Here is a 25,438-nt window from a genome sequence, read left to right on the forward strand (position 1 = left end):
CCGGCGAGGACCTTTCTATGTGGAGTTTGCATGCTCTCCCCGTGTCTGCGTGGGTTTCCTCTGGGTGCTCCGGTTTCCCCCACAGTCCAAAGGCATGCAGGTGGCTCTAAAATTGACCGTAGGTGTGAATGTGAGCATGAATGGTTGTCTGTGTCTATGTGTTAGCCCTGCGATGACCTGGCGACTTGTCCAGGGTGTACCCCACCTCTTGCCCATAGTCAGCTGGGATAGGCTCTAGCTTGCCTGCGACCCTGTAGGACAGGATAAGTGGCTACAGATAATGGATGGATGGATAACTTACGCATGGTAATAATATTAATATTGTCCTCTGAGGGCCCTCTGTCAATCCTGGGCCCTTAGAATTGTCCTAACTTTGCCTCCCTAATGGTGCCCCTGGGGATCGGGTTCTTTTCATTATAGCTATCCTTCTTTTTTATACCAAACCCACTTTGAGTGTTAATTGCAAAAAAGCTCAATTTTTGTAATAGCATTTTTTAAACTTTTAATTTATTTAACTTTTTTTGTTATATATATATATACACATACACTATAGCTGAGTAACCACTACAGCTTACACCAATTACAGTGACCCCATTGTACCTAATCTGCATGTCTTTGAACTGTGGGGGAAACCACAGCACCCAGAGGAAAACCATGGGGAGAACATGCAAACTCCACACACAGAGGCCCTCATCAGCTGTGAGGTTCAAACCTGGAACCTTCTTGCTATGAAGCAACAGTGCTAACCACTGCACCACCCTGTGGCCCAAGTTAGGTGTTTGTGTTTGTGGTTAATTGACAAAAAAGCCTTTTTTTCTTGCAAACGTTCCAAATAATCTTTTGGCATGGATGTAGAGTTTGATGGTGGTTTTGGAGATTTGGAAACCCCAAGATTGTACTTTTTCTTGTAATTCACCAACAATGATCCTTGAGGCCTTTTTTTTTGCCTCTCTTACTATCCTCCTTACTGTACATGGGGGCAAAATGAACTTGGGTCCTCTTTCAGGCAAGTTTGTAACAGTTCCAGTTTGTGTCCACTTTTTTATTATTGCCCTAACAGGAGAAATGGACATTTTCAGGTGAGAGGCTTTTTTTTTTAATAACCATTTCCTGGCTTATGAAAGTCAACATACTTCTCCCTCACAAACACATTTGGTTTGTGTTCTCTTATCTTTTCCATGCTGACGGATGACTAAGGGAATTTATGTCACCTCATATTTGCTCTCCAGTTAATCAGGAAGTCATGCATTACAGCTTGAAAGTTCCTACACACTCCAGTCAACTCAAAGTACAATTTAAACAGGAAACATGTTCGTCATATTGTGTACTTCAGTTATACTGTGTTCACTATAAGTTCCAGGGGTGCCAATAATAGTGGCACATGCATTTTTGATGAAAATAATTATTTCTTGATGAGGGATTTGTTTTTCTCTCAATAAAGTTATTTCAATTAAAGGTTGGCTTTTTCTATTTTTTTTTCAGTGGTAGATGAAGCTATTTAACCAAAAGGTAGATTTTTTTTGTCCTAACCCTTTATACTAATCTTTACAAGGGGTGCCAATAATCATAGAGGACACTGTATTTTTTTGAGATGGGTATGATTTATTTTGGAGGATGAAAGCTGACTTATAAATTGGTTTAGTTGACCATAAGCCCTTTTTACGCATTTATTCTGCCTCTGTATAAAATGTCCGAATGGAAAATGGGGTGTTGGTGGAGGTGTCTGTGTTGTTCCACCTCTGACCTGGAATGATTCATCTAGTAACAGAGGTAACAGAGGCATGATCAACATCTATGTAAAAGGGATAGCCTACATTTCAGAACAGGGGTGTGATATTTTTGACATTGACATTCTTTTATAACGTTCTTTTTTCCGGGACCAGTGTTGATTCAAACATCGCCATCTACAGTGTCAAAGGTCTGTGTGCCTTTCTGCCACAAATCGCTTCCTACTTCTCTTCAGTTTCTCTTCCAGCATACAGTTGTGCTTGAAAGTTTGTGAACCCTTTAGAATTTTCTATATTTCTGCATAAATATGACCTAAAACATCATCAGATTTTCACACAAGTCCTAAAAGTAGATAAAGAGAACTCATTTAAACAAATGAGACAAAATATTATACTTGATCATTTATTTATTGAGGAAAATGATCCAATATTGCATATCTGTGAGTGGCAAAAGTATGTGAATCTTTGTTTTCAGTATCTGGTGTGACCCACTTGTGCAGCAATAACTGCAACTAAACGTTTCCGGTAACTGTTGATCAGTCCTGCACACTGGCTTGGAGGAATTTTAGCCCATTCCTCCGTACAGAACAGCTTCAACTCTGGGATGTTGTTGGGGTTCCTCGCATGAACTGCTCACTTCAGGTCCTTCCACAGCATTTGATTGGATTAAGGTCAGGACTTTGACTTGGCCATTCCAAAAAATTCACTTTATTCTTCTTGAACCATTCTTTGGTAGAACGACTTGTGTGCTTAGTTGTCTTGCTGCATGACCCACTTTCTCTTGAGATTCTGTTCATGGACAGATGTCCTGACATTTTCCTTTAGAATTTGCTGGTATAATTCAGAATTCATTGTTCCATCAATGATGGCAAGCTGTCCTGGCCCAGATGCAGCAAAACGGGCCCAAACCATGATACTACCACCACGTTTCACAGATGGGATAAGGTTCTTATGCTGGAATGCAGTGTTTTCCTTTCTCCAAACATAACACTTCTCATTTAAACCAAAAAGTTCTATATTGGTCTCATCCGTCCACAAAACATTTTTCCAATAGCCTTCTGGCTTGTCCACGTGATCTTTATCAAACTGCAGACGAGCAGCAATGTTCTTTTTGGAGAGCAATGGCTTTCTTCTTGCAACCCTGCCATGCACACCATTGTTGTTCAGTGTTCTCCTGATGGTGGACTCATGAACATTAACATTAGCCAATGTGAGAGAGGCCTTCAGTTGCTTAGTAGTTACTCTGGGGTCCTTTGTGACCTCGCCGACTAATATGGCCCTTTTTCAGCTCACTTCAGCTCGCTTCAGCTCACTTCAGCCCGACACGGCTCGCGTTTCGATTACCAAAAAACAGCACGACTCGGCTCGCTTCAGCCCTGCTTAGCCCCTAAAACTCGCACCGTTTTGGAGTGGGGCTGAAGCGAGCCAAACCGAGCCGAGTGAGGCTGGGGGGCGTGAGCAGACACTCCCCTGTGCACTGATTGGTGAGGAGGAGTGTCCTCACATGCCCACACACGCCCCGCGAGCACGCTGGGCTCTGTAAACACCGTAAACCCGGAAGAAGAAGAATTACGAATTACGAGAATTTCTGAAGCCTTATGTGCCTCGCCTCATCTATACGCTCTTGCCAGTATCTGTTGGCGTTGTCGGTGACAACAAGCCACAGCACCAAGACCAGCAACACTAACGACTCCATGTCCTCCATGTTTATTGTTTACTATTCGGGTCGTGAGACTACCACTTAAAAGCTCACTGATGTCACTGTTTGCGCTGCTTAACGACATCACGTGACGTCCACCCACTTTCGCTAACTCCACCCAATGTGTCCACCCACTTCCAGCCAGCACGGTTCAGCGCGGTTGTAGTCGAAATGCAACTCCAACAGCCCCGCTCAGCTCGACTCAGCACGGCACGGCTCAGCCGCGTTTGGAGTGGAAAAGCGGCATTACACACCTTGCTCTTGGAGTGATCTTTGTTGGTCGACCACTCCTGGGGAGGGTAACAATGGTCTTGAATTTCCTCCATTTGTACACAATCTGTCTGACTGTGGATTGGTGGAGTCCAAACTCTTTAGAGATGGATGGTTTTGTAAGCTTTTCCAGCCTAATGAGCATCAACAATGCTTTTTCTGAGGTCCTCAGAAATCTCCTTTGTTCGTGCCATGATACACTTCCACAAACATGTGTTGTGAAGATCAGACTTTGATAGATCCTTGTTCTTTAAATAAAACAGGGTGCCCACTCACACCTGATTGTCATCCCATTGATTGAAAACAGCTGACTCTAATTTCACCTTCAAATTAACTGCTAATCCTAGAGGTTCACATACTTTTGCCACTCACATATGTTATTGGATCATTTTCCTCAATAAATAAATGACCAAGTATAATATTTTGTCTCATTTGTTTAACATGGTTCTTTTTATTTACTTTTAGGACTTGTGTGAAAATCTGATGTTTTGGGTCATATTTATGCAGAAATATAGACAATTCTAAAGGGTTCACAAACTTTCAAGCACCACTGTATTTCTGATCACACAGCTACTTTGATTGTGTTTGAAGGGTGGTATAAATGTACTCCGCTAACAAAAGCACCTCAACATTCAGTTCACCCATCATTACTATTTTGAAAGCAACACTTTACTGTTTGAATACGAACCAGTCAGGCTGTTTGTATTTCCAATGTGTATTGTGTTACACATCACCCTAGACACTGAAGTTCCATCGTGCCACATGTCATGCAGCATGGTGTGTAAAAACACACACTGGCACAGCTTTATTTGGTTTATTGTCAGCAACCAAAGCTATAATATTAAGACATTTTCTTTACTGCAATATCTTTGTAAAAAAGGCTTTACTATCAATTATCCTGGCTCAGAGGTGGAATAACACAGATCCCCTTTTACGCATTTGGACATTTTACACAGAACACAAGATGGGATTATTTGAATTTCTTGCTGTTGGCACATTTCAGTGACCAATCTGATATGATTCAACCTACAATGAGCTATATACCCTAGTGAGCCCTAGTATGCTACATACCACATTCAGCTTCTTCTTGAATACATTATGTTCCCTTCTGACATATGCCCTCATGGGAAGACACACTTTACCAAGATGGCACATGGGGTGAGTTTATTGGTTCACTGATGTTGTGAGAGACTTCTGACCAAAAGTCACCAAGACAATTAAAACCTTTTGTCATGTACTTGGTGTCCACCTGGATACACTGTAGACATCTTTTTCCTCCATTTTCATGTCAAACCATTTTCTATAATTTGTCTGGTCTTTTCATTTGCTATTATGCTGTTAAATGATACTTCTTTAAGCCCTGTGATGACCTGGCGACTTGTCCAGGGTGTACCCCGCCTTTCGCCTGTAGTCAGCTGGGATAGGCTCCAGCTTGCCTGTAACTCTGTAGAACAGGATAAAGTGGCTAGAGATAATGAGATGAGATGAGATGATACTTCTTTATTGGTGTAGACATGAGTCAAAATAACTTCTGCATTTGCCTCTGAGAATTTTCTTTTCTCCCACCATTTTATTCATATTTTGTGAGCTTTTATGAAGTGTTGTGGGCATCACTAAATTCAAATTAGCTGTACCATGAACAAGCTTTTGTACTTTATGGATGATTGGCATTGATAAAAATATGTATACAAGTATGAAGGAAAACAAAACTTTTGCAAATATTGCAGGTATTTTTTTTGTTTGGTATAGCTGATGAAAACATTTACAAAAAGGAAAATTGATAAATAAGACCTAGTCTGTCAGATTGAGGACTGAAATTCATGTCTCAATGAATTGCATGGGAATCCTTGGGCTAGCTTAATTTCTGGCTATCACCCTCAAGCTAACGACCAAGTTGAGAGAAGAAACTAAGAAACTGGTTGAAAATGGTTACATTACCTCCGATAGGCTTAGTATTCTAAGAACTCCCTGTGCCATTCAACCACACAGCTTACATGATTCTAATACATACTGGGGTACCAAACATGTCTCTTTTCTTAGAACACTGAATCCATACAGTATGTATTACTAACAGAACTCAAGTGTTTGCAATCACACTACTGCCTTTAAATAACCCACTCTCAGCATCACTTTGTGAAGTCTCACTCCAGCATTGTGTCTGATGATTCAAATCCTTTGTAATCTGCCACTTTTTAGTAGTGAATTGATAATTTCCTACTTCATTTTACCTAATATTTCCTGGGTTCTACCTGATTTTTTTTTATCACCTGGCCATTTGCCTGCCTTTCGTTCATGTTGCTTTGAACTAAACCTACGCTGATGCACCTAATTCAACTTCAGTAAATTGCTAGAACAGGTAAAAACATAGAACTTTGCAGTACTTGGCTTTTCCTGGACTAGAATTAAAACTTGAAAATCTAAACCAGTGGAAGCTCTTTATACAGAATAATGTATGAATATACAAAAAAATAAAATAAACACTTTTCTCTGACACTCTCCTTCCCCCAGACACTTACCCAGCTAGCAGCCTGTCTGCCCTCTAACATTGAAGGTGGGCATCGAGGCAGACTGATGCTTATCCAGTTCTGAGGTGGGAACCACTGTCACACATAGGCAGACCGTAGCTATGTGGCTCATTGCTGGGACTGCAATAAGGCACTGCAGAGGAACCACTCAAAACAGCGTGTGTAAGTTAATAACTGAGCTTCCTACTCACACAGGAGACTGGCACAGAGATATACGAATTTTCCTTTCATCTGGAGTTTATGATGCTAATGATGCTGGTTGGACTATGAAGATTTACACATACAGTTATCCTAATCCAGTTATGCTCATATGATCAATTCATTTGTAAGATGATACCCTAATAATGTGTCTCAGTTGTGTGCATGTATGTGTTATAAAGCAAAGCAATGCTAGTACATTGGGACCACCTTATCCTCTGATTTGGTATCCGTGGGTTTAGTTATCTGTGGTTTACCTCGGGCCAAAGATATTAAGCGGAAACGGCAGAATCCAATTCATGAGAGAGAGAGAGAGAGAGAGAGAGAGAGAGCACATTCACATGACTACATTACAGTATATTGTTATAACTGTTTTTTATTTATTTATTTATTTATTTATGTATTTATTTTACTGTTGTTGATGCCATATTATGTATAAATTACACTTTGTCATAGGTATGTATGAAAAACAAGCTTTATATACAGTACTGTGCAAAAGTGTTTGGCACCCTTTTTTCATACAAACTTTGTTATAGATTTCTATTTTATGACTTCTACATTAGGGCGGCACAGTGATGTAGTGGTTAGCATTGTCGCCTCACAGTAAGAAGGTTCTGAGTTCGAGCACAGTGGCCGACTGGCGCCTTTCTGTGTGGAGTTTGAATGTTCTCCCCATGTCTGTGTGGGTTTCCTCCAGGTGCTCCGGTTTCCCCCACAATCCAAATACATGCAGTCAGACTAATTGGTGGCTCTAAATTGGCCATAGATGTGAATGTGAATGGTTGTTTGTCTCTATTGGCCCTTTTCCACTACCCTTTTTCAGCTCACTTCAGCTCGCTTCAGCTCACTTCAGCCCGACACGGCTCGCGTTTCGACTACCAAAAACCAGCACGACTCAGCTCGTTTCAGCCCTGCTTAGCCCCTAAAACTCGCACCGTTTTGGAGTGGGGCTGAAGCGAGCCAAACCGTGCTGACTGAGGCTGGGGGCGTGAGCAGACACTCCCCTGTGCACTGATTGGTGAGGAGGAGTGTCCTCACATGCCCACACACGCCCCGCGAGCGCGCTGGGATCTGTAAACACCGCAAACCCGGAAGAAGAAGAATTACGAATTACGAGAATTTCTGAAGCCTTATGCGCCTCGCCTCATCTATACGCTCTTGCCAGTATCTGTTGGCGTTGTCAAGCCACAGCACCAAGACCAGCAACACTAACGACTCCATGTCCTCCATGTTTATTGTTTACTATTCGGGTCGTGAGACTACTGCTTAAAAGATCACTGAATCAGTGACATACAGAGCATCGTGGACGAGTTCGCGGAGCGCAAGGCTCGTCGTATGCCCTTCAAATAATGCGCGCAGTAGGCTATTGAAGTTTTATTATGAGCCATGTACAGTATGTCGCCTAATGTTTTTTTTGTTTCTGAGTTACATGTTCGTTTGAAGGACTTAATGTAAACACAGTGCATTCAGTGAGGTTTGCACCGCCCTCCTTTTATTTCTGACTCTTCCTGTCACCGTTGCAACCTCTGAGCGCTCATTCGTATGCCCTTCAAATAATGTGCGCAGTATAGGCTATTGATGTTTTATTATGAGCCATGTACAGTATCCTAATGTTTTTTGTTTCTGAGTTACATGTTCGTTTGAAGGACTTGATGTACTAAATAACATAGTTGCACCCGGTAGTGTTGAAATTGGTAAACACCGCAGTTGCGGACATTTTGTAGCCTAAAATGATGTTATGATAAGCTTTAATAAAGGGCCCGGTCATTTGCCCCGCCCCCGGCCCGGCTCTGACTTGTTCCGCCACTGTCACTGATGTCACTGTTTGCGCTGCTTAACGACATCACATGACGTCCACCCACTTTCGCTAACTCCACCCAATGTGTCCACCCACTTCCAGCCAGCACGGTTCAGCGCGGTTGTAGTCGAAATGCAACTCCAACAGCCCCGCTCAGCTCGACTCAGCTCGACTCGGCACGGCACGGCTCAGCCGCGTTTGTAGTGGAAAAGCGGCATAAGTGTCAGCCCTGCGATGATCTGCTGATTTGTCCAGGGTGTACCTCACCTCTTGCCCATAGTCAGCTGGGATAGGCTCCAGCTTGCCTGCGAATCTGCACAGGATAATTGCTTATGGATAATGGATGGATGGACTTCTACATTATCAAGTCAGTACAAAAAAACATTTTATAGTTCCAAACGTTCGTTTTCCAGCACAAAATTAAATGTTACAGAAAAAGGTTTGTATCTAAACAGCATATTCCATAAGAGACCACTTTTCAGATTAAAAAAAATAAAACATAATGAAGGCTCCTGGGTTTTGCTTCAAAATTAAGAAGCAAGTGTGACAGTCAATGTGTCCAGAAGAACTGTGGTTGGTTCTGTAAGATGCTCAGTAAAACCTACAGTCATTTCCTTATAAAACTGCACTCACTGTACCTGAGACTACTATATTTTTTTTTAAAGCAAAGGGTCATCTCACACCAAATATTGACTTTGTTTCATTTATTATGGCTTACTGCTGGTTTTTTTTTTTTTAATGTTGAAACATATCATTATTTTAAGCCATGTTTGCTCTACAGCATTTCTTTAGATGTGCCTAAGACTTTTGCACAGCACTGTATGGGTCGCTCCTATCTATGATTTTGGGTATTTGCATTAGATCTTGGAACATATCCCCTGTGGATATGGTGGTCCCACTGTATTGTAAGATCCTGTCGTAATATTTAATCAAAACAGCTTTTCTAAACACTCGTTCTCAGAAGAATTAGGAATTCTTACAGGGAAGAGAAATTACAATCTGACATACAGATGGGTTCATAAGTATTTGAACAGTGACACATTTTTCTTAATTTTGCCCCAATACACCACCACAATAGATTTGAAATGAAGCCATCAAGATGTGATTGAAGTGTAGCTTGCAGTAAAGACCTGGCAAAGCATCTCAAACTCAGCATTTGGTGAAGTCCATCGGTTCCAAACTTCAGGTGGTCATTGACTGCAAAGGATTTGCATCCAAGTTTTAAAAATAATCTTTATACTTTATTTCTAAGTATTTTAGTTTGTCCAATTTCTTTTGAGCCTGTGAAAATGGATGGACTATGTAAAAATGGCTGTAATTCTTAAACTGTTAATGCATTATTTTAGTTAAAATCTTTTCTGAATTAAAGCTGAACGTTTACACTTCAAACACATCTTGATGGCTTCATTTCAAGTCTACTGTGGTGGTGTACAGTCAAAATGATGAAATTTGTTTCACTGTCCAGATACTTATGGACCCGACTGTACAGTACACCTGATTAAAAAGGTAAAGAAGGTAAGGCAGGGAATACTGTGTGTACTTTGCTTTAGACTTACTGTTCACCAACACAAATTATATACAGTATGGGACATGCATGATGAGATCTGTGTACAAAATGTTTTGTCAGAAATACTGTAGTAAATATTACTATACCAGTAACATTACAAAGTTAAGTTTTAGGAACACTAATAAGAAGTATAATCTTATAATTACAAATGTGAGATGAATCTGTCTATATTTATGTTCTCTTTGTTTATCTGTCTGTGAGTTCAGTTTAAACCGACAATGGTGAGCACATAAAGAGAACATAATTATTACTGTTTCAGTTTCTCATGCTCCTACACCATATCGTTAAACACACACAAGAGGGAACACACAGGGAAGAAAGGCTGTGTCTCTGGTTTGACCCTAAGCTCAGGTTGTTGTCTGTATAGAGTTTCTCAAGTTCTTCGGTTTCTTCCTGCCTCTCAAAACATGCCAGGAGGTTGATCTCTAGATTTCCCCCAAATGTCACAAGTGTGTGAATTTGGGCATGATGCAATGGACTGGTGTGGGATAAATACATTTATTAGGGATAAAATTAGTTCATATATTGAAATTCTTTATTTTTCTGTAAAGCTGCTTTGCGACAATGTCTGTTGTTAAAAGCACTATACAAATAAACGGACTTGGTTTGACTGGTGTCCCATTCAATGTGTATTCCTGCTTCATAACCAGTGTTCCTGGCACAGACTCTCAATCCAACAAGACCCTGTCTAGGATAGTGTGGTTACTGAAGATGAATGATTGAATATTCAAACACACACCTTATGAATCTTTGCACCAGATATTAAAGATTCTTTCACATTTGTGCATCAAGTACTGAGAATGACAAAATGGTCAGTGGAAACTGAAAATCTACACTGAAATAAGTGGATGAATGATTAACGAACTCTCCCATTACACTAGGATCAAAGTCCAAACCAAAGGACAATTCTCAGGTGTCACTGGTGTCTATATAACCTTAAACATGAACATTCACGTACGGTACACTCAAAACACATAGCCATACACTGATAGATCATGTTATAGATTAATAGAACAGCAGACCAAGAATGTGCAAGAGCAATTAGTGTTCCAGTTTGACAGTAGCATATCAGGTGAGAAGTAATTATGGCATCTTAAAGTAGAAGTATGCATTGGGACTGAAATCTCACAAAATCCACAGGACCATCAAAAGTATGGTAGCAGAATTTTATAAGTCTGTGTTGGAGGGAGTGGGCAGTCAGATATGAAACTTGAGGAAGAAAGAGGTATAGCATATTACTAATAATGTTCACTCACTCTTGCGCTTCATCCTGGTCAGGGTTGAGGTGGATCTACCTGGGAACATTGGGCATGAGGTACAAATACACCCTGGATTGCAAGACACCATGCATATACATGTTCATATCTAAGGGCAACTTATCTTAGTCAGTCCACTCATTGGCTTTTTTTGGTGGAAACCAGAGAATCTAGAGGAAACCCATATGAACATGGGGAGAACATGAGAAACTGCACAAAGACAATAATTCAAGCTTAGGATCCAACCTGAGACCCTGGAGTTGTGAGGTAGCTATACTATCCACTGCACCAACGTGTCACATTAATACTGACCAGTTTAAGTACAATCAGCCCTATTATACATGGTCTCATGTGTCTGTGGGTTGCCTGGATCTGCATCAACCAACTAGGTTAAACATAGTTCTTCAAGTATTTACATAACATTTAAAATAAAGACTTTTTTTAATCATCTTAAAGCTGCAACAGTTGACTTTTTATATTTCTTACTTGTATAAAGAACCTGGATAATAATGTGCAGTTGTAGAACAAGATTAAAAATAATAATAATAATAATAATAATTGTTTAAGCCAAGGCTTCAGCAGAAGTATATTGTTTGGCTGGAAAACTTGTTTGGAAAACTGCATTATGATACAGAATGCTGTTTAAGTTTCGATGGGCATCTTGTCAGTTGTGATATAGACACACCGCAACACCCATTGATTCTACCCCCATCACAGTCTGAAATAAGCAAGCACCCTGTGCTATTCTCATATGTCAGTATGAGCTGAATTTCACATTTATAATGTTATAGCTTGGCTTTCACGCAGTGTGGAGTGGGGGATGGGCTCAAGGAGTTAAAAAAAATCATTCCTATCTTATTCATCTTAACCTTCCTTATCATGGGAGACTGAAATTTTCCATATTTGTATACATTTTGCCTTTACATGAAGTTGCTTTCAAATACCTCTATATATGTAATGCTGGAATTGACATAATATCTTGGAGTTTCATCACATCAGTGGTATATTAATCAATGATGATTCTATAATCTTGCCACATTTGAACCACCACATGAATTGCATTGTGTTTTATCCAGAAAAAAAGTACTTATTCTGAATGTGCTATTATCAAGTGCATGAATTTCATTTTGGGCGGCATGGTGGTGTAGTGGTTAGCGCTGTCGCCTCACAGCAAGAAAGTCTGGGTTCAAGCCCCGTGGCCGACGAGGGCCTTTCTGTGCGGAGTTTGCATGTTCTCCCCATGTCCGTGTGGGTTTCCTCCGGGTGCTCTGGTTTCCCCCACAATCCAAAGACATGCAGGTTAGGTTAACTGGTGACTCTAAATTGACCATAGGTGTGAGTGTGAATGGTTGTCTGTGTCTATGTGTCAGCCCTGTGATGACCTGGCGACTTGTCCAGGGTGTACCCCGCCTTTCGCCCGTAGTCTGCTGGGATAGGCTCCAGTTTGCCTGCGACCCTGTAGAACAGGATAAAGCCGCTAGAGATAATGAGATGAATTTCATTTTTATCAACAGAAAAAGGAATGTCAGGATCATTAAAGAAAATACACTGTATATTGTAAGAAAAAAGTAGAGAATGAACCAGTAATAGACTAATAAATCATAGAAAACACTTGCTACATAATCGGTATATACAATTTTATCTCTGTGACTATCCTCAGACTGGCCTGGAAAGAGGATAATTGTGAAATGCCAGGCAGCTAAAGGATGCCTATCATGTGGGCACTGTACTAGTTGGGCACTGCACTAGTTGCATTAGTCCAGTTGGTTGACATTGGCCTCTCTCATTAATAATCTATGGCAGTCTTGGCTTCCAAATACACACACATGCACGCGCGCGCACGCACACACACACACACACACACACTGGCTCTTAGTACTAGACTTTTAATGACTCGGTACAATTGGATGCATGCACTACACTTAATATAGTGAAGATAACATTTTTATGTTATAAAAATATAGCTTCCATTAATTAAACTTACATTTTTATAAAGGAAGTGCAGAAGACAGGTTGCCTAATTAATCGAATTGCAGTAAATGCTGAGTAAAATACTTTAAAATAGTGATAACACTTCTCTTTTTGTTGTTATCTCTCAATCTCAGCAGTGTACTGTGTGCTCTACCTTCTGGTTCTGCACCTTCAGTTGTGCTCCAGTTGTCCATCCATTTGTGTGTGCAATTCCACTGAGGCAGACTGTGGTGGGCATGACCTGAATACACTGCCTGCCCTTTCCCTGATACCGTCAACTATTCAGACCCTCCTCATGCCAAACAACCACCTCACATCCTTACCTGCTTCAGCCTTTGCCAACCTCAGCTCACTGGTGAGGCTTGACCTATCCAACAACTACCTGGATAACCTGCCAGCCCAAGTGTTTGCTGAGTTGGCCAACCTAACTGACCTTAGTCTGAGGAACAACAGCCTAACAGCATTGGACCGTGACCTCTTGCAGGGCCTGGGGAGCCTTCGGCGGTTGGATGTGTCACTGAATGGCCTGGGTGCTGTGCCTCTTGGTCTGTTAGAACATCAGCATGGCCTGATCTGGCTCTCTCTGGCTGGGAACAGACTCCAGGCATTGCATAGGGCTGCCTTTGAACCACTTGAGAACCTGCAGCACCTCGAGCTTGGATCCAACCCATGGGAATGTGACTGCAATTTGCGTGACTTCAAGAACTGGATGGAGTGGCTCATCTATCGAGGTGGGGGGAGTGTTCAGGGGTTCAGAATCTAAATGTGTGTGTTCATATGCAATTAATTGTTATTGTATATCAATATCTGTTAACTCTTTTATAGCATCATCATTCGATTTCTTTATATTCTTCTCTGCTATCCATGCAACCATAAGTCCATTCTTGCTAATACCATTGTTTGTAGAGAAGGCCAAATTCAAGGCTACTCTAAATGAGACTGTAGAACTACATTAAAAGCTGGTGACTCACTAGACCTTAGTACATTATTTGTGTTTGTGTCTGGCTGGTCTTATGTTGTAGCTGGTCTCAAATGTTTTTCAGCTCCTCAATTAAAGACTGGCCATTGTATACACACATGGTGGGCTGTTGATCCTTTTGCCATTGTTTGCTGGTGATTGACACTTTAGAGGGTTTGGAGTGTTGTAAGTTCATCTCGCTATTAACCTCAGTCTTTGTCTCTGTCTTTCAGGTGGCTATGTGGATGCTGTGGAGTGCACCCTCCCCAAAGATCTCAGAGGGCGTGACATCCGGAGTGTTCCTGTAGAGATGTTCAACTACTGCCTCCAATTGGATAATGAGAATGGGGGTGGGGCTGGAGGAACAAAAGGTGGCTCTATCCCATGTGCACATGCAACCACTGCTCCATTGCCTGAGAGCGTTGTGGTACAGAGTGAGTCCGAGCCATTGGATTGTGCTAATAAACGTTACCGGCCTGTAAGCGTCCGTCGTGCCATTGGCACTGTGGTGATTGCTGGCGTTGTGTGTGGTATTGTGTGCATCATGATGGTTGCTGCAGCTGCCTATGGATGTATCTATGCTTCCCTTATGGCCAAGTACCAGCGTGAGCTGAAAAAAAGGCAGCCACTGATGGGGGATGCTGAGGCTGAGGTTGACCCTGAGGAGAAACAGATTTCATCAGTTGCATAGAAATAATATATATTCTGTATACTCCTGTGTGATGACAATGGTCTGTCTCTTTGCATTCCTGTTTCCACACCTAGGTTTTAAATGTGTGTGAACTGTTATGTACTATTTGGGTGTTTTCACATGTAGTTATTTTTAAATAAACCATATTTAGTCCTCTTGGTGGTCCTGAAAGCGAACTAGTTTCAAATTACCTCAGCATTTTTGGTGTTCACAATACAAGTGGACTTGGTTTGTTGACTTCATTATTGAGCTCTTCGACCACTTTTTCAGACTACAAATTGTTTAGAACTCAGACCCCATGGATAATATAATTCAAAATAGGTATTTTATATTAAGCAATCATTTAGCTGTGGATGAACAATCTGCAAAATATAAAAAATGAATTACCAGAAGTATCTGGGGAAAAAAGCAATGAGGTGAGGGAACCACTTCATGTAATTTCGACTAAATTGCTAGCATAGACCAAATACATGCATACGAGGGGTCTAATGCAATGCCAACTGTATTTGCATTTTATTTGTTTAGTGCTCAAAATATTCACATTTAATTTCATATTCATATTTAAAGTTGGGGGCGGCACGGTGGTGTATTGGTTAGCGCTGTCGCCTCACAGCAAGAAGGTCCGGGTTCGAGCCCCGTGGCCGGTGAGGGCCTTTCTGTGCAGAGTTTGCATGTTCTCCCCGTGTCCGCGTGGGTTTCCTCCGGGTGCTCCAGTTTCCCCCACAGTCCAAAGACATGCAGGTTAGGTTAACTGGTGACTCTAAATTGACCGTAGGTGTGAATGTGAGTGTGAATGGTTGTCTGTGTCTATGTGTCAGCCCTGTGATGGCCTGGCGACTTGTCCAGGGTGTACCCCGCCTTTCGCCCGTAGTCAGCTGGGATAGGCTCCAGCTTGCCTGTGACCCTGTAGAACAGGATAAAGCGGCTAGAGATAATGAGATGAGATGAGATGTTAATCATGCAAGTATGCCATCGAAACACTGGAAAACACTGAAGAAATAGTGCTGCTGGAAAAAGAAGTAATTTTTAATTCCCAAATCATAACAGCAAACAGCAATTTTCAGAACATAACTTTAATCAGAACCTGATCAACTTTCTGGAAAGCTTTCTGTGTGTGTGTGTGTGTGTGTGTGTGTGTGTGTGTGTGTGTGTGTGTGTGTGTGTGTTTTAATATGACTGATTAAGCATGCTGACTGTGTTTCAAAACCACAAGGCCTTTCCCAAATCAAGGAGCTGTTATTTAGACTACAGTCAACAATAATAGCCGTCTCTGTAATGATACTTTATCAGAACGTCTATAGAAAAGTTCCCTTGGACACACTATCATAATCTTCTGCAAACTTTGGATGCACTTGCAATACTGCTGCGAGTCCATATGGACCAAATTTTAATTTCATAATGGATAATAATGAATGATGGAGAATGATTGTTTAAGAAAGAGAAAAAAATGTTCAATTAGCATACACATTTTACAATCATTTTTAAATTAATTAAATTATTATTTTTGTGGAGAGACCTACAGAGGTGTGCAGCTTTTGTGCACAGCTCTTTTTAAGTCCCATGGGCAGGGTTGCCAGGTTCTGTATATAATGGATGTGTATTGCAGATATACAGTCTCTTTTGAAAGTATTAGAACGGCAAGCCCAATTCTTCTGTTCTTGCTATTTCAACCTTTATTTCCTGATATTTACATCAAGATGTGTTAAACAATTTTAGAACATGGCACTTTTGTTTGAACCCACTCATTTTTCAAGTAATCAAAAAATATTGGAATGTGCCTGTGGGAAAGCCATGGCCTAATGGTTAGAGGAGCAGCTTTGGGACCAAAAGGTTGCTGGTTTGATTCTCTGGACCAGCAGGAATGGTTGTAGTGCCCTGGAGCAAGGCACCTAACCCCTACCTGCTCCCCTTGTATGTTGTACCTTGCTCTGGACAAGAGTGTCTACTAAATGCCATTAACGTAATGTAAGCGATGCAATGTGATTAGCAGGTGTTTCTTGTTGTCTATGTGTGCCCTATTAGACTGAAACAAACAATTAATAGCTCTGGATGTCTGCTCTTGGTTTGAGCCCTGGGTTTCACCTGTGAAGACTGCATTTGTTGCTAAAAAAAAAAGGATAAACCAACATGAAGACCAGAGAGCTGTCTATGGGTAAAAAGCAAGCCATTTTGAAACTGACAAAAAAGGGAAAATCAATCAGATCCATTTGTACAAGCATTGGGCATAGCCAATACAATAATTTGGAATGTCCTGAAAAAGAAAGAAACTGATGTACTAACAACTAGATATAGAACAGGTAACAGCATAGAACAAGTAATAGCAGCTGATGGCAGAAAACATTGTGATAGTCATGAAGGGAAGAAAAAAAAACAAAAAAACAGTTACATCAACAACTGATGGAAAATATTGAACTTTTTCATGATATTCTAATCGTTTGAGATGCACTAGTATAAATCCTTGTGGAGCAGTTTAATTTACTCAAACTGCTGTAAGCCCTGACTGATTGCACAGAATCAGGTAACATTAGAAAAGCATGTTCAACACTGCAGTCTGAGGCAGTCTGCAAATTTCTGGTTGTAGTCATCTCTAGGGGGTGGTGTTTAGTTCACATAGCTGGTTTTCTGGAACTGTGAATCTGATCAAACAGCAATTTAGTGTATTGAATGATCTGTGCTAATCTGTAATCTGATTCCTAATGCTGACTGGGCTACCTAAAACATGGTATCAGCAAATCCTCATTCAGCAGACATTTCACAGAGCTAGCATTAAACTGTGTTGTATATACAATTATCTGCAAGGTGACAGGAAACTGCAGCTACATATGAATAGCAAGCCTCAAGATTTTTACCCATAAAACAAAATGTGAAGCAGACTGAGACCACTTTGTTTTCATAAGACATAAAATGGACCATAAAATGAACCTCAAACAAATCAAAACAGTTAGCTTGTGGTTCTTTTTAATGGGGTCGGAGTTTGTTTCTTGTGTTCACATATGAACATAAAATGCTCAGTCATCAATCCACACTTGGGATACTAAAACAGACTGTGTGAAAACACCCATAGTTTGTCTTTACATTATTTTTCAACATTACAATATTGTATACTACAAATGAGAACTGATGATTAAAGTTGGGTGCAAGACCACTTCATGTCAATTTTCATCTTTGTGGCAAGGTCCTGTTCCTCTACAGAAATATAAAGACAGCGGGAGGATGTTTTGACCTGATTAGAATAAATATCCGTACTTTATCAGCATGTTTTCCAACTGCTTCTTTATCAGCTGAAATATCTATTAACAGCTAAAATAAATGCCAGTGTTTTTTAAAGTAAAATATATTGAATGTTTCATATGTGTATGGGGTTTTAGCATGTTTAAACAACAAAGAGGTTGGATTCCACTGTTGGATTCCAATTTTGTACTGTTACATTATTTAGCCTCTGCATTATACTGACACTAGACAAAGATTTTAAAGATTATTATATACGAGGTTATTTCTCTCCTATGCATCCACTACATTAAACACAGAGAATAATAATAATAATAATTTCAATTTATATAGCGCCTTTCACAAACCCAAGGACGCTTTACACAGGAGTTACAAAAAAAAAGAAAAAAAAAAGAAGGCCACACTAGGAAGAGTAGTGTGAGATAAAGAGGAAAAAGTTTTCAAGTTAGCTTTGAAGGAAGAGAGAGTGGAACAGTCATGAAGCGATTCTGGTAATGAGTTACAAAGTTTAGGAGCAGCAACACTGAATGATCTGCCACCCATAGATGCCAGTTTAAAACGTGGAACAGTCAGAAGTCCACAGACAGAAGATCTGAGGGAGCAGGAGGGACAGTACAAATGAATTAGCTCACAGAGATAGGAAGGGGTGAAACCATGAAGAGCTTTATAGGTTAAAAGCAAGATTTTGTATTTAATCCAAGACATAACTGGCAACCAATGCAGTTGCTGTAAAACAGGAGTAATGTGAGCAGTGCGCTTGGTGAGTGTGAGGGCTCTAGCTGCTGAGTTTTGGATGCACTGCATATGATTGAGCAATGTGGCAGGGAGACCATAAAAAAGAGAATTGCAATAGTCAAGACGAGAAAAGATAAATGCATTGACCAACATTTTGGCATCAGTTTCCAAGAGAAGAGGGCGGAGACATGCAATATTGGTGAAAGAAAGCATTCTTAGTAATGAGTTTAAGATGGGGTTCAAACGTAAGGGTGGAGTCAAAGAGAGCTCCAAGGTTTTTTATAACTTGGGAAAGACTAATAGACACACCATCAACATCAATAGTGAAATTGGAGAAGTTCAGAACCTGTCTTTTGGTACCTACTAATAGAACCTCTGTTTTGCTAGCATTAAGTTTAAGGCAGTTCTTATGCAGCCATTGCTTAAGGTCAGTGATGCAAGTCCTTAGCAGCTGGACAGAGGCTATGGAAGGGGTGATAGTGATGTAGATTTGAATGTCATCAGCATAACAATGAAAGTTAAGGCCATGGTTACAAATATTCTGGCCTATAGGAGAAACATATAAAAAGAAGGGGACCAAGGACAGAACCCTGAGGCACACCTTGAGCAACAGTAACAGTGGATGATTTATGAACACCAATAGAGTTGAACTGTTGCCTGTTTGCTAGATATGACTGAAACCAGGCTAAAGCTAAGCCAGTAATACCAAAAGAAGATAGTCTGGAAATGAGTATCTCATGATGTACAGTGTCAAAGGCAGCTGTGAGGTCCAAGAGAACAAGGACATTGATATGACCAGTATCAGTTGAGAGCAGGAGGTCATTAACAACTCTTAGAGAGCAGATTCAGTGCTATGCAGATTGAGAAGGATAATCAGAGAGAGGATGTACATTCTATGTTGTCCCCCCTCAGTCTCATTTGTTCACATATCCATATTGATTGTTATTAGCACAATGCAGGCATATACTAAGTACTGAAAGGTAGTTAGCAAGTGTTAAAAATTTTCTTCTGAGAATTGCATTAGAATTTCAATTGAATGAAGCGTTTTGTATTCAGATGTGTTTGTTTTTTTATTTACAGCCAAGTTTTCATGTTGCTGATATTAAGTCAGATATTAGAATCCTTACTTTGCGCTGAAAATCACAGTTAAAATATATGTTCCCTCCCAAATGACTTTCCATTCAGCTACATACAAAGACAAATAATTTAGGGAAAGTGTGTTTTGATTGACTTTAACTAAATTATTATAACTAGAACATGAGACCCTTAACATACATTCATAATTATTTCTCTTCAAATGCATAAACATAAAACGTATTGTTAAATACCTATTTTTACATACACTGGCCAAAAGTATGTGGACACCTGACCGTCACAACCAGATTGTTCTGTATTTTAGTTAGTATGTTTTTGTGTGTTTAATTAATTGTTTTATTTGTGAGCAATGGCCCTTTAAGAGAGACAGGAAGTGGGTCACAAGATGTTGTGAGTTGTCACAAGTTAATCAGGAAGTGGAGGCACATGACAGTAAAACAGCTAGTCTGGCTACCTGTTTCTGTCTAAAGATATCTGACTACATCTCATGCCTTATGAAGCATTGTCGGTATGTTATTTTATCATATGTCCTTTCGTTTAATTATAGCGCATTATTTGTTATTTTAAGAGTTGTTTGTGAATTTGAGGATAATATTATTTCTGTGAATGTTTTGTACATAAAATGGCTATTTAGCTAATTTGCAGATTCATTTACAGTTTATGCTATGTTCATAAAACAGTAAATAGTATGAGTGAGAACACATTTAAACTAAACAGGTTACTTTGTTGATAGATTTAATCAAGCAATAAATAGGCAGTTCATATGTAAGTATGAGGGAGTTAAAGTAAAAAAAAAAAAGAGTAATTTGATTTCTGATAGAAGTATTGTACAGTGTATTATACTGTATAAGAAGTACATTTTCTAAGCATGTTTCCTTTTTTGTCTGTTCTCAATTTCACCCCTTTTTTTAGTCAATAAACCTGTGGACAAACTGATCATCGTCTCCAGAGTTTTGATGAACGGAAGGTGTTTATCTTACTGCCGAGTTATATTCTGAATATATAACGAGGGCGGCATACAGATGTACCGTTCCAAAACCAGGGGTATAAAGATGGAGTTGGTCCTACCTTTGCTGCTATAATAAGCTGCACTCTTTTTGGAAGGTTTTTCACTAGAATTTGGGGCGTGGCTGCTGGGGATTTGTGTTCATTCAGCCTCAAAAGCATTAGTGAGCTCAGACACTGATGATGGATGAGCAGGCCTGGTGTGCATTCGGTGTTCCAGTTGATCCCAAAGGTGTTCAGTGGCGTTGAGTTCAGTCAGGGCTCTATGCAGGTCACACAATTTCTTCACTCCAAACTTAACACACCATGTCTTCATGGAGTTAGCTCTGTTCACAGGAGCATTGTCATGCTGGAACAGGTTTGGGCCTCTTAGTTCCAGTGAAGGGAAATTGTAATACTACAGCATACAGAGACATTCTGTACAATCCTATGCTTTCACCCTTGTCATAACAGTTTGGAGAAGGTCCTCATGTGGTTGTGATGGTCAGATGTCTATATACAAAATTTGTCAAAATCGTGTAGTTACTGTAAATAGAGATATTGTGGATTATGTTTGACATAAGGGTAATGTATAAGAGTATAATAAACCTTTCAGTTTATTTCTCAGACAAGAGCAATGCATTGAAGAGAATGGTGATACTTGCTGCTACTGCCACCACAGATGCTACACTCACCCCGACCTACTCTGCAATCCCTTTTTCCTGGTTGATGTCCATATTGTTGTTCTGGTTGCAAATGTTTGACCAGGAAGCACTACATACCAAATGGCAAAAAACCTTGATATGATTCTGATTTGAGTACAAGATACAAGTCCAGAGATCTTGATTACAATCAAATTTGAAACCACATACAAATCTGGTTGGTTGTTAAATTGTGCTTATATTAGATGTTTATTTTGAAATAAATACCTTTCTGTTTATTAGCAAGTTCAGGAGCATTCATTGATTATCAATTTTACAAAAGAAGGTGGATGAGCCAGTAATTCAGTGATATCCTAGGTCTTCTAGGTCATGCCATAAGATACAAAAATTATTAATCAAAAGCACAGCATTGCATTGGCTTTCTTCAACATCCCTAATTCCTAGTCTACTAATAACAAGAAGGGGTTAAATAGAAAGGCTGTTGACATACTATCTGTAACTACTTTATGATGTAGCTATTTACATGTGTGTGTAGGATACATGTCTTGCAAAAGTATTCATCCCCCTTGGTGTTTGTCCTGTTTTGTCACAATACAAGCTGGAATTAAAATGGATTTTTGAAGGGTGTCAGTGCCATTTGATTTACACAACATGTCTACAACTTTAAAGGTGAAAATTGTTTTTATTGTATTGTGACAATAATTAAGATGAATGAAAAACAACCAGAAATCTGCAGTGTGCATCTTCGCCCCTCAAATTAAATACTTTGTAAAGCCACCTTTTGCTGCAATTACAGCTGCAAGTCTCTTGGGGTATGTCTCTATTAGCTTAACACATCTAGCCACTGTGATTTTTGCCCATTCCTCAAGGCAAAACTGTTCCAACTCCAAGTTAGAAGGGTTGCATTGGTATACAGCAATCTTCAAGTTATGCCACAGATTCTCAATTGGATTGAAGTCTGGGATTTGACTAGGCCATTCCAAGACATTTAAAATGTTTCCCTTTAAACCACTCCAATGTAGCTTTAGCAGTATGTTTAGGGCCATTGTCCTGCTGGACCGTGAACCTTCATCCCAGTCACAAACCTCTGGCTAACTCAAACAGGTCTTCCTCCAGAAGTGCCCTGTATTTAGTTCCATCCATCTTTTCTTCAGACCTGACTACTGTAGCTTTCCTGTCCCTGTAGATGAAACATATCCCCACAGCATGATGCTGCCACCACCATGCTTCACTGTAGGAATGGTGTTCTCAGAGTGTTGAGTTTGTGCCACACATGGCATTTCCCATGATGGCCAAAAAGATCAATTTTAGTCTAATTTGACCAGAGAATCTTCTTCCATGTGTTTGGGGAGTCTGCCACATGCTGTTGGGCAAACTCCAAATGTGTTTTCTTAAGCAATGACTTTTTTTTTTCTGGCCATCCTTCCATAAAGCCCCACTCTGTGGAGTGTATGGCTTAAAGTGGTCCTATGGACAGATACTCCCATCTCTGCTGTGGATCTTTGCAGCTCCTGCAGTGTTTATCTTTGGTGTTTTTGTTGCATCTCTGATTAATGTCCTCCTTGCCCAATCTATGAGTTTTGGTGGGTGGCCTTCTCTTGTCAGGTTTGTAGTGGTCCCATATTCTTTCCATTTTGCTATAATGGATTTAATGGTGCTCCCTGGGATATTCAAAGTTTGGGATATTTTTTATAACCCAACCCTGAGCCATACTTTGTCTCTGACCTGTTTGGAATGCTCCTTGGTTTTCATGTTGCTTGCTTAGGCCCCGGTCACACCGCCCGAACTTTGCTGGAGCGTTCCTGGAGCGGTGAAAAAAATTCATCACCGCTCGTAACCGTTCACCACCGTTTAACAAAAGTTGGCCCCCGTTAAAGCAACGCCGTATACGCTCGGCCACCGCTGATGTTTCTCGAGGGGCCCTCCTACCGCTCCGAAAGTTTTGAGTTGCACAAAATATTGCGAGCGGTGAGGAGGAGGCAATTTTCCGCCCCGGCAAAGTTCACCCCCGCTCCACCAACGCCCAGTCAAAGTTTGGCACCGCTAGACGCAAGTTCGTGGACGCTTGGGTCCGCTAGGCCAACGCAGAAATCTTGAACGCTGGACCACCGCTGCTTCGCCAGCGTTGCCCGGGTGGCGATTAAACGTTGCACAAACTTTGGTGGAGCGGTTGTAAGCGTTTTACGAGCGGACACGGGGTTGCTGGAACGGTGTCGGCATTGAAGCAGCTATCCATGGCGGCGATGAACTTTGGTTTGGCATTGGTATAGAGGTGTCGGAGCGGGACCAGAATTTGGCTATAAATACGGGGAGCAATGGACCAGGAGCTCATTTGGAATCGAGCTGCCGTTGAGTTCAGACCTCATCTATATCGAATTTGCTCAAAGTTACAGTAAAACTGTATCACCATGGATGCTGAGAGACTTGCTATGATTGGTGCACTAGTCCAGCAGCAGAATCAGAACCTCCTCAGATTGCAACAAGCTGTTGACAGATTTTTTGATTTGATTTGATTTGATTCGATCATAATGTAAAATGAAGTACAAAATACATTAAAATCAGGATTACACAAGAAAGCGCAAGCACTTATTTCCTTTGTGGTCCCATTAAAACACGTAAAACAGCAATGGCAACGTTATGATTTGACTTAATATTGACTCACTGTACTATGTAAATGGTGAAAATAATAATAATAACAACCACAATAATAACCACAATAATAAAATAATAATAATAATAAATTGACTTAAATTGACTAGACTAGTAGACAATGAAAATGCATTGTATAGACTAGACTGGAATTTGATTATAAAATTTGATTTCAAAAAGTATGACTAGTACCTATGGATAACAATTATAAAGTAAAATGTATATATTAATAGTAAATATTAAATGATGATTAAATAATGATAAAGATAATATAATAGCAAATAATAACATTAAGGAAAAGACAGCAAAAACATAATGAAAATAGAAATAATCTGACTGACAGCAAACAATAAACAAAAAATAAAGTAATATGAATGATAATAAAAAAGTATAAAGTAATATAAATAATATTAATAAACTTTTTTATAGATAAAAATATGATAAGATCAACTAAGCAACAGTGAAAAAAGGGGAAAAGCTATACAGACAACAGAACAGTAATAAGAATTTTAACTAGAAAAAAAAAAGGAGAAGAGAGAGAAGAAGGAGAGACAGAGTTGTGTGGGTCAGACAGTGGATACTGAGAAGGCCTGAACATGGACTGTATGACAAGCTGATGGTGGAGCTTCTATCAAAAATCTATCAGAATTTGTATCAAAACGATCCGTTCAGCTCCGTAGTCACAAACGGTATGCCGCTAAACCAACTTTATACCCCCGCCGAGCCAAAGCCCGCATGCGCAGAACGCCGCTATACCAACGCTCGCTACCGCTAAACCAACGCTAAAGCAACGCCGGCTTCAGCCAATGCCCGTGTTTTCGATTTTTTTCCCATTTTGTGCGCGGTGACGAGCGTTGTCGAAATTCGGCCCCCCCTCCCTACCGTTCAAGGAACGCTCCAGCAAAGTTCGGGCGGTGTGACCGGGGCCTTAGTAGTGTTGCAGAGTCAAGGTCCTTCCAGAACATGTTGATTTATACAGACATCAAGTGACAGATCATGTGACACTTTGATTGCACACAGGTGGATCTTAATCAACTAATTATATGACCTTATGAAGTGAATTGTTTGGACCAGCTGTTATTGAGGGGTTTCATACAAAAGGGGGTAAATACCTATGCACACTCCAGATTTTTTTTTTTCATCTTAATTATTGTTGGTCACAAAAAAAAACCTCAAAACAATTTATACCTTTTAAAGTGGTAGGCATATTATGTAAATCAAATAGTGCTACCCCCCCAGAAAAAAAAAAAAAAATCCATTTTAATTCCAGCTTGTAATGTGACAAAACAGGATAAACACAAAGGGGGATGAATACTTTTGCAAGCCACTGTATACAACCCCAAATCAGAAAAAGTTGGAACAGTATGGAAAATGCAAATAAAATAGGAAGCAGTGATTTTCTAAATTTACTTTGAATTGTACGTC

The 25,438-nt window shown here is 40.2% G+C and overlaps 1 protein-coding gene and 1 long non-coding RNA gene across 2 annotated transcripts; both read left to right on the plus strand.

The window, feature by feature from the left end:
* The first annotated feature begins 4,811 nt into the window (after positions 1 to 4,811).
* Positions 4,812 to 15,231, plus strand: lrtm2a (leucine-rich repeats and transmembrane domains 2a). The gene is made up of 3 exons (XM_060903506.1): positions 4,812 to 4,854; positions 13,146 to 13,742; positions 14,203 to 15,231. The coding sequence occupies exons 1-3, from the start codon at positions 4,812 to 4,814 to the stop codon at positions 14,658 to 14,660; spliced, it is 1,098 nt and encodes a 365-aa protein (XP_060759489.1). The 3' UTR covers positions 14,661 to 15,231.
* Positions 15,232 to 20,139: 4,908 nt separating this feature from the next.
* LOC132870026 (uncharacterized) lies at positions 20,140 to 21,991 on the plus strand. Its single transcript, XR_009651045.1, has 2 exons — positions 20,140 to 20,226; positions 20,631 to 21,991. It is a non-coding gene; the product is annotated as an uncharacterized LOC132870026 (long non-coding RNA).
* The last annotated feature ends 3,447 nt before the right edge of the window (positions 21,992 to 25,438 follow it).

This window comes from Neoarius graeffei, chromosome 21 (genome assembly GCF_027579695.1).
Source record: "Neoarius graeffei isolate fNeoGra1 chromosome 21, fNeoGra1.pri, whole genome shotgun sequence".
Taxonomy (NCBI): Eukaryota; Metazoa; Chordata; class Actinopteri; order Siluriformes; family Ariidae; genus Neoarius; species Neoarius graeffei.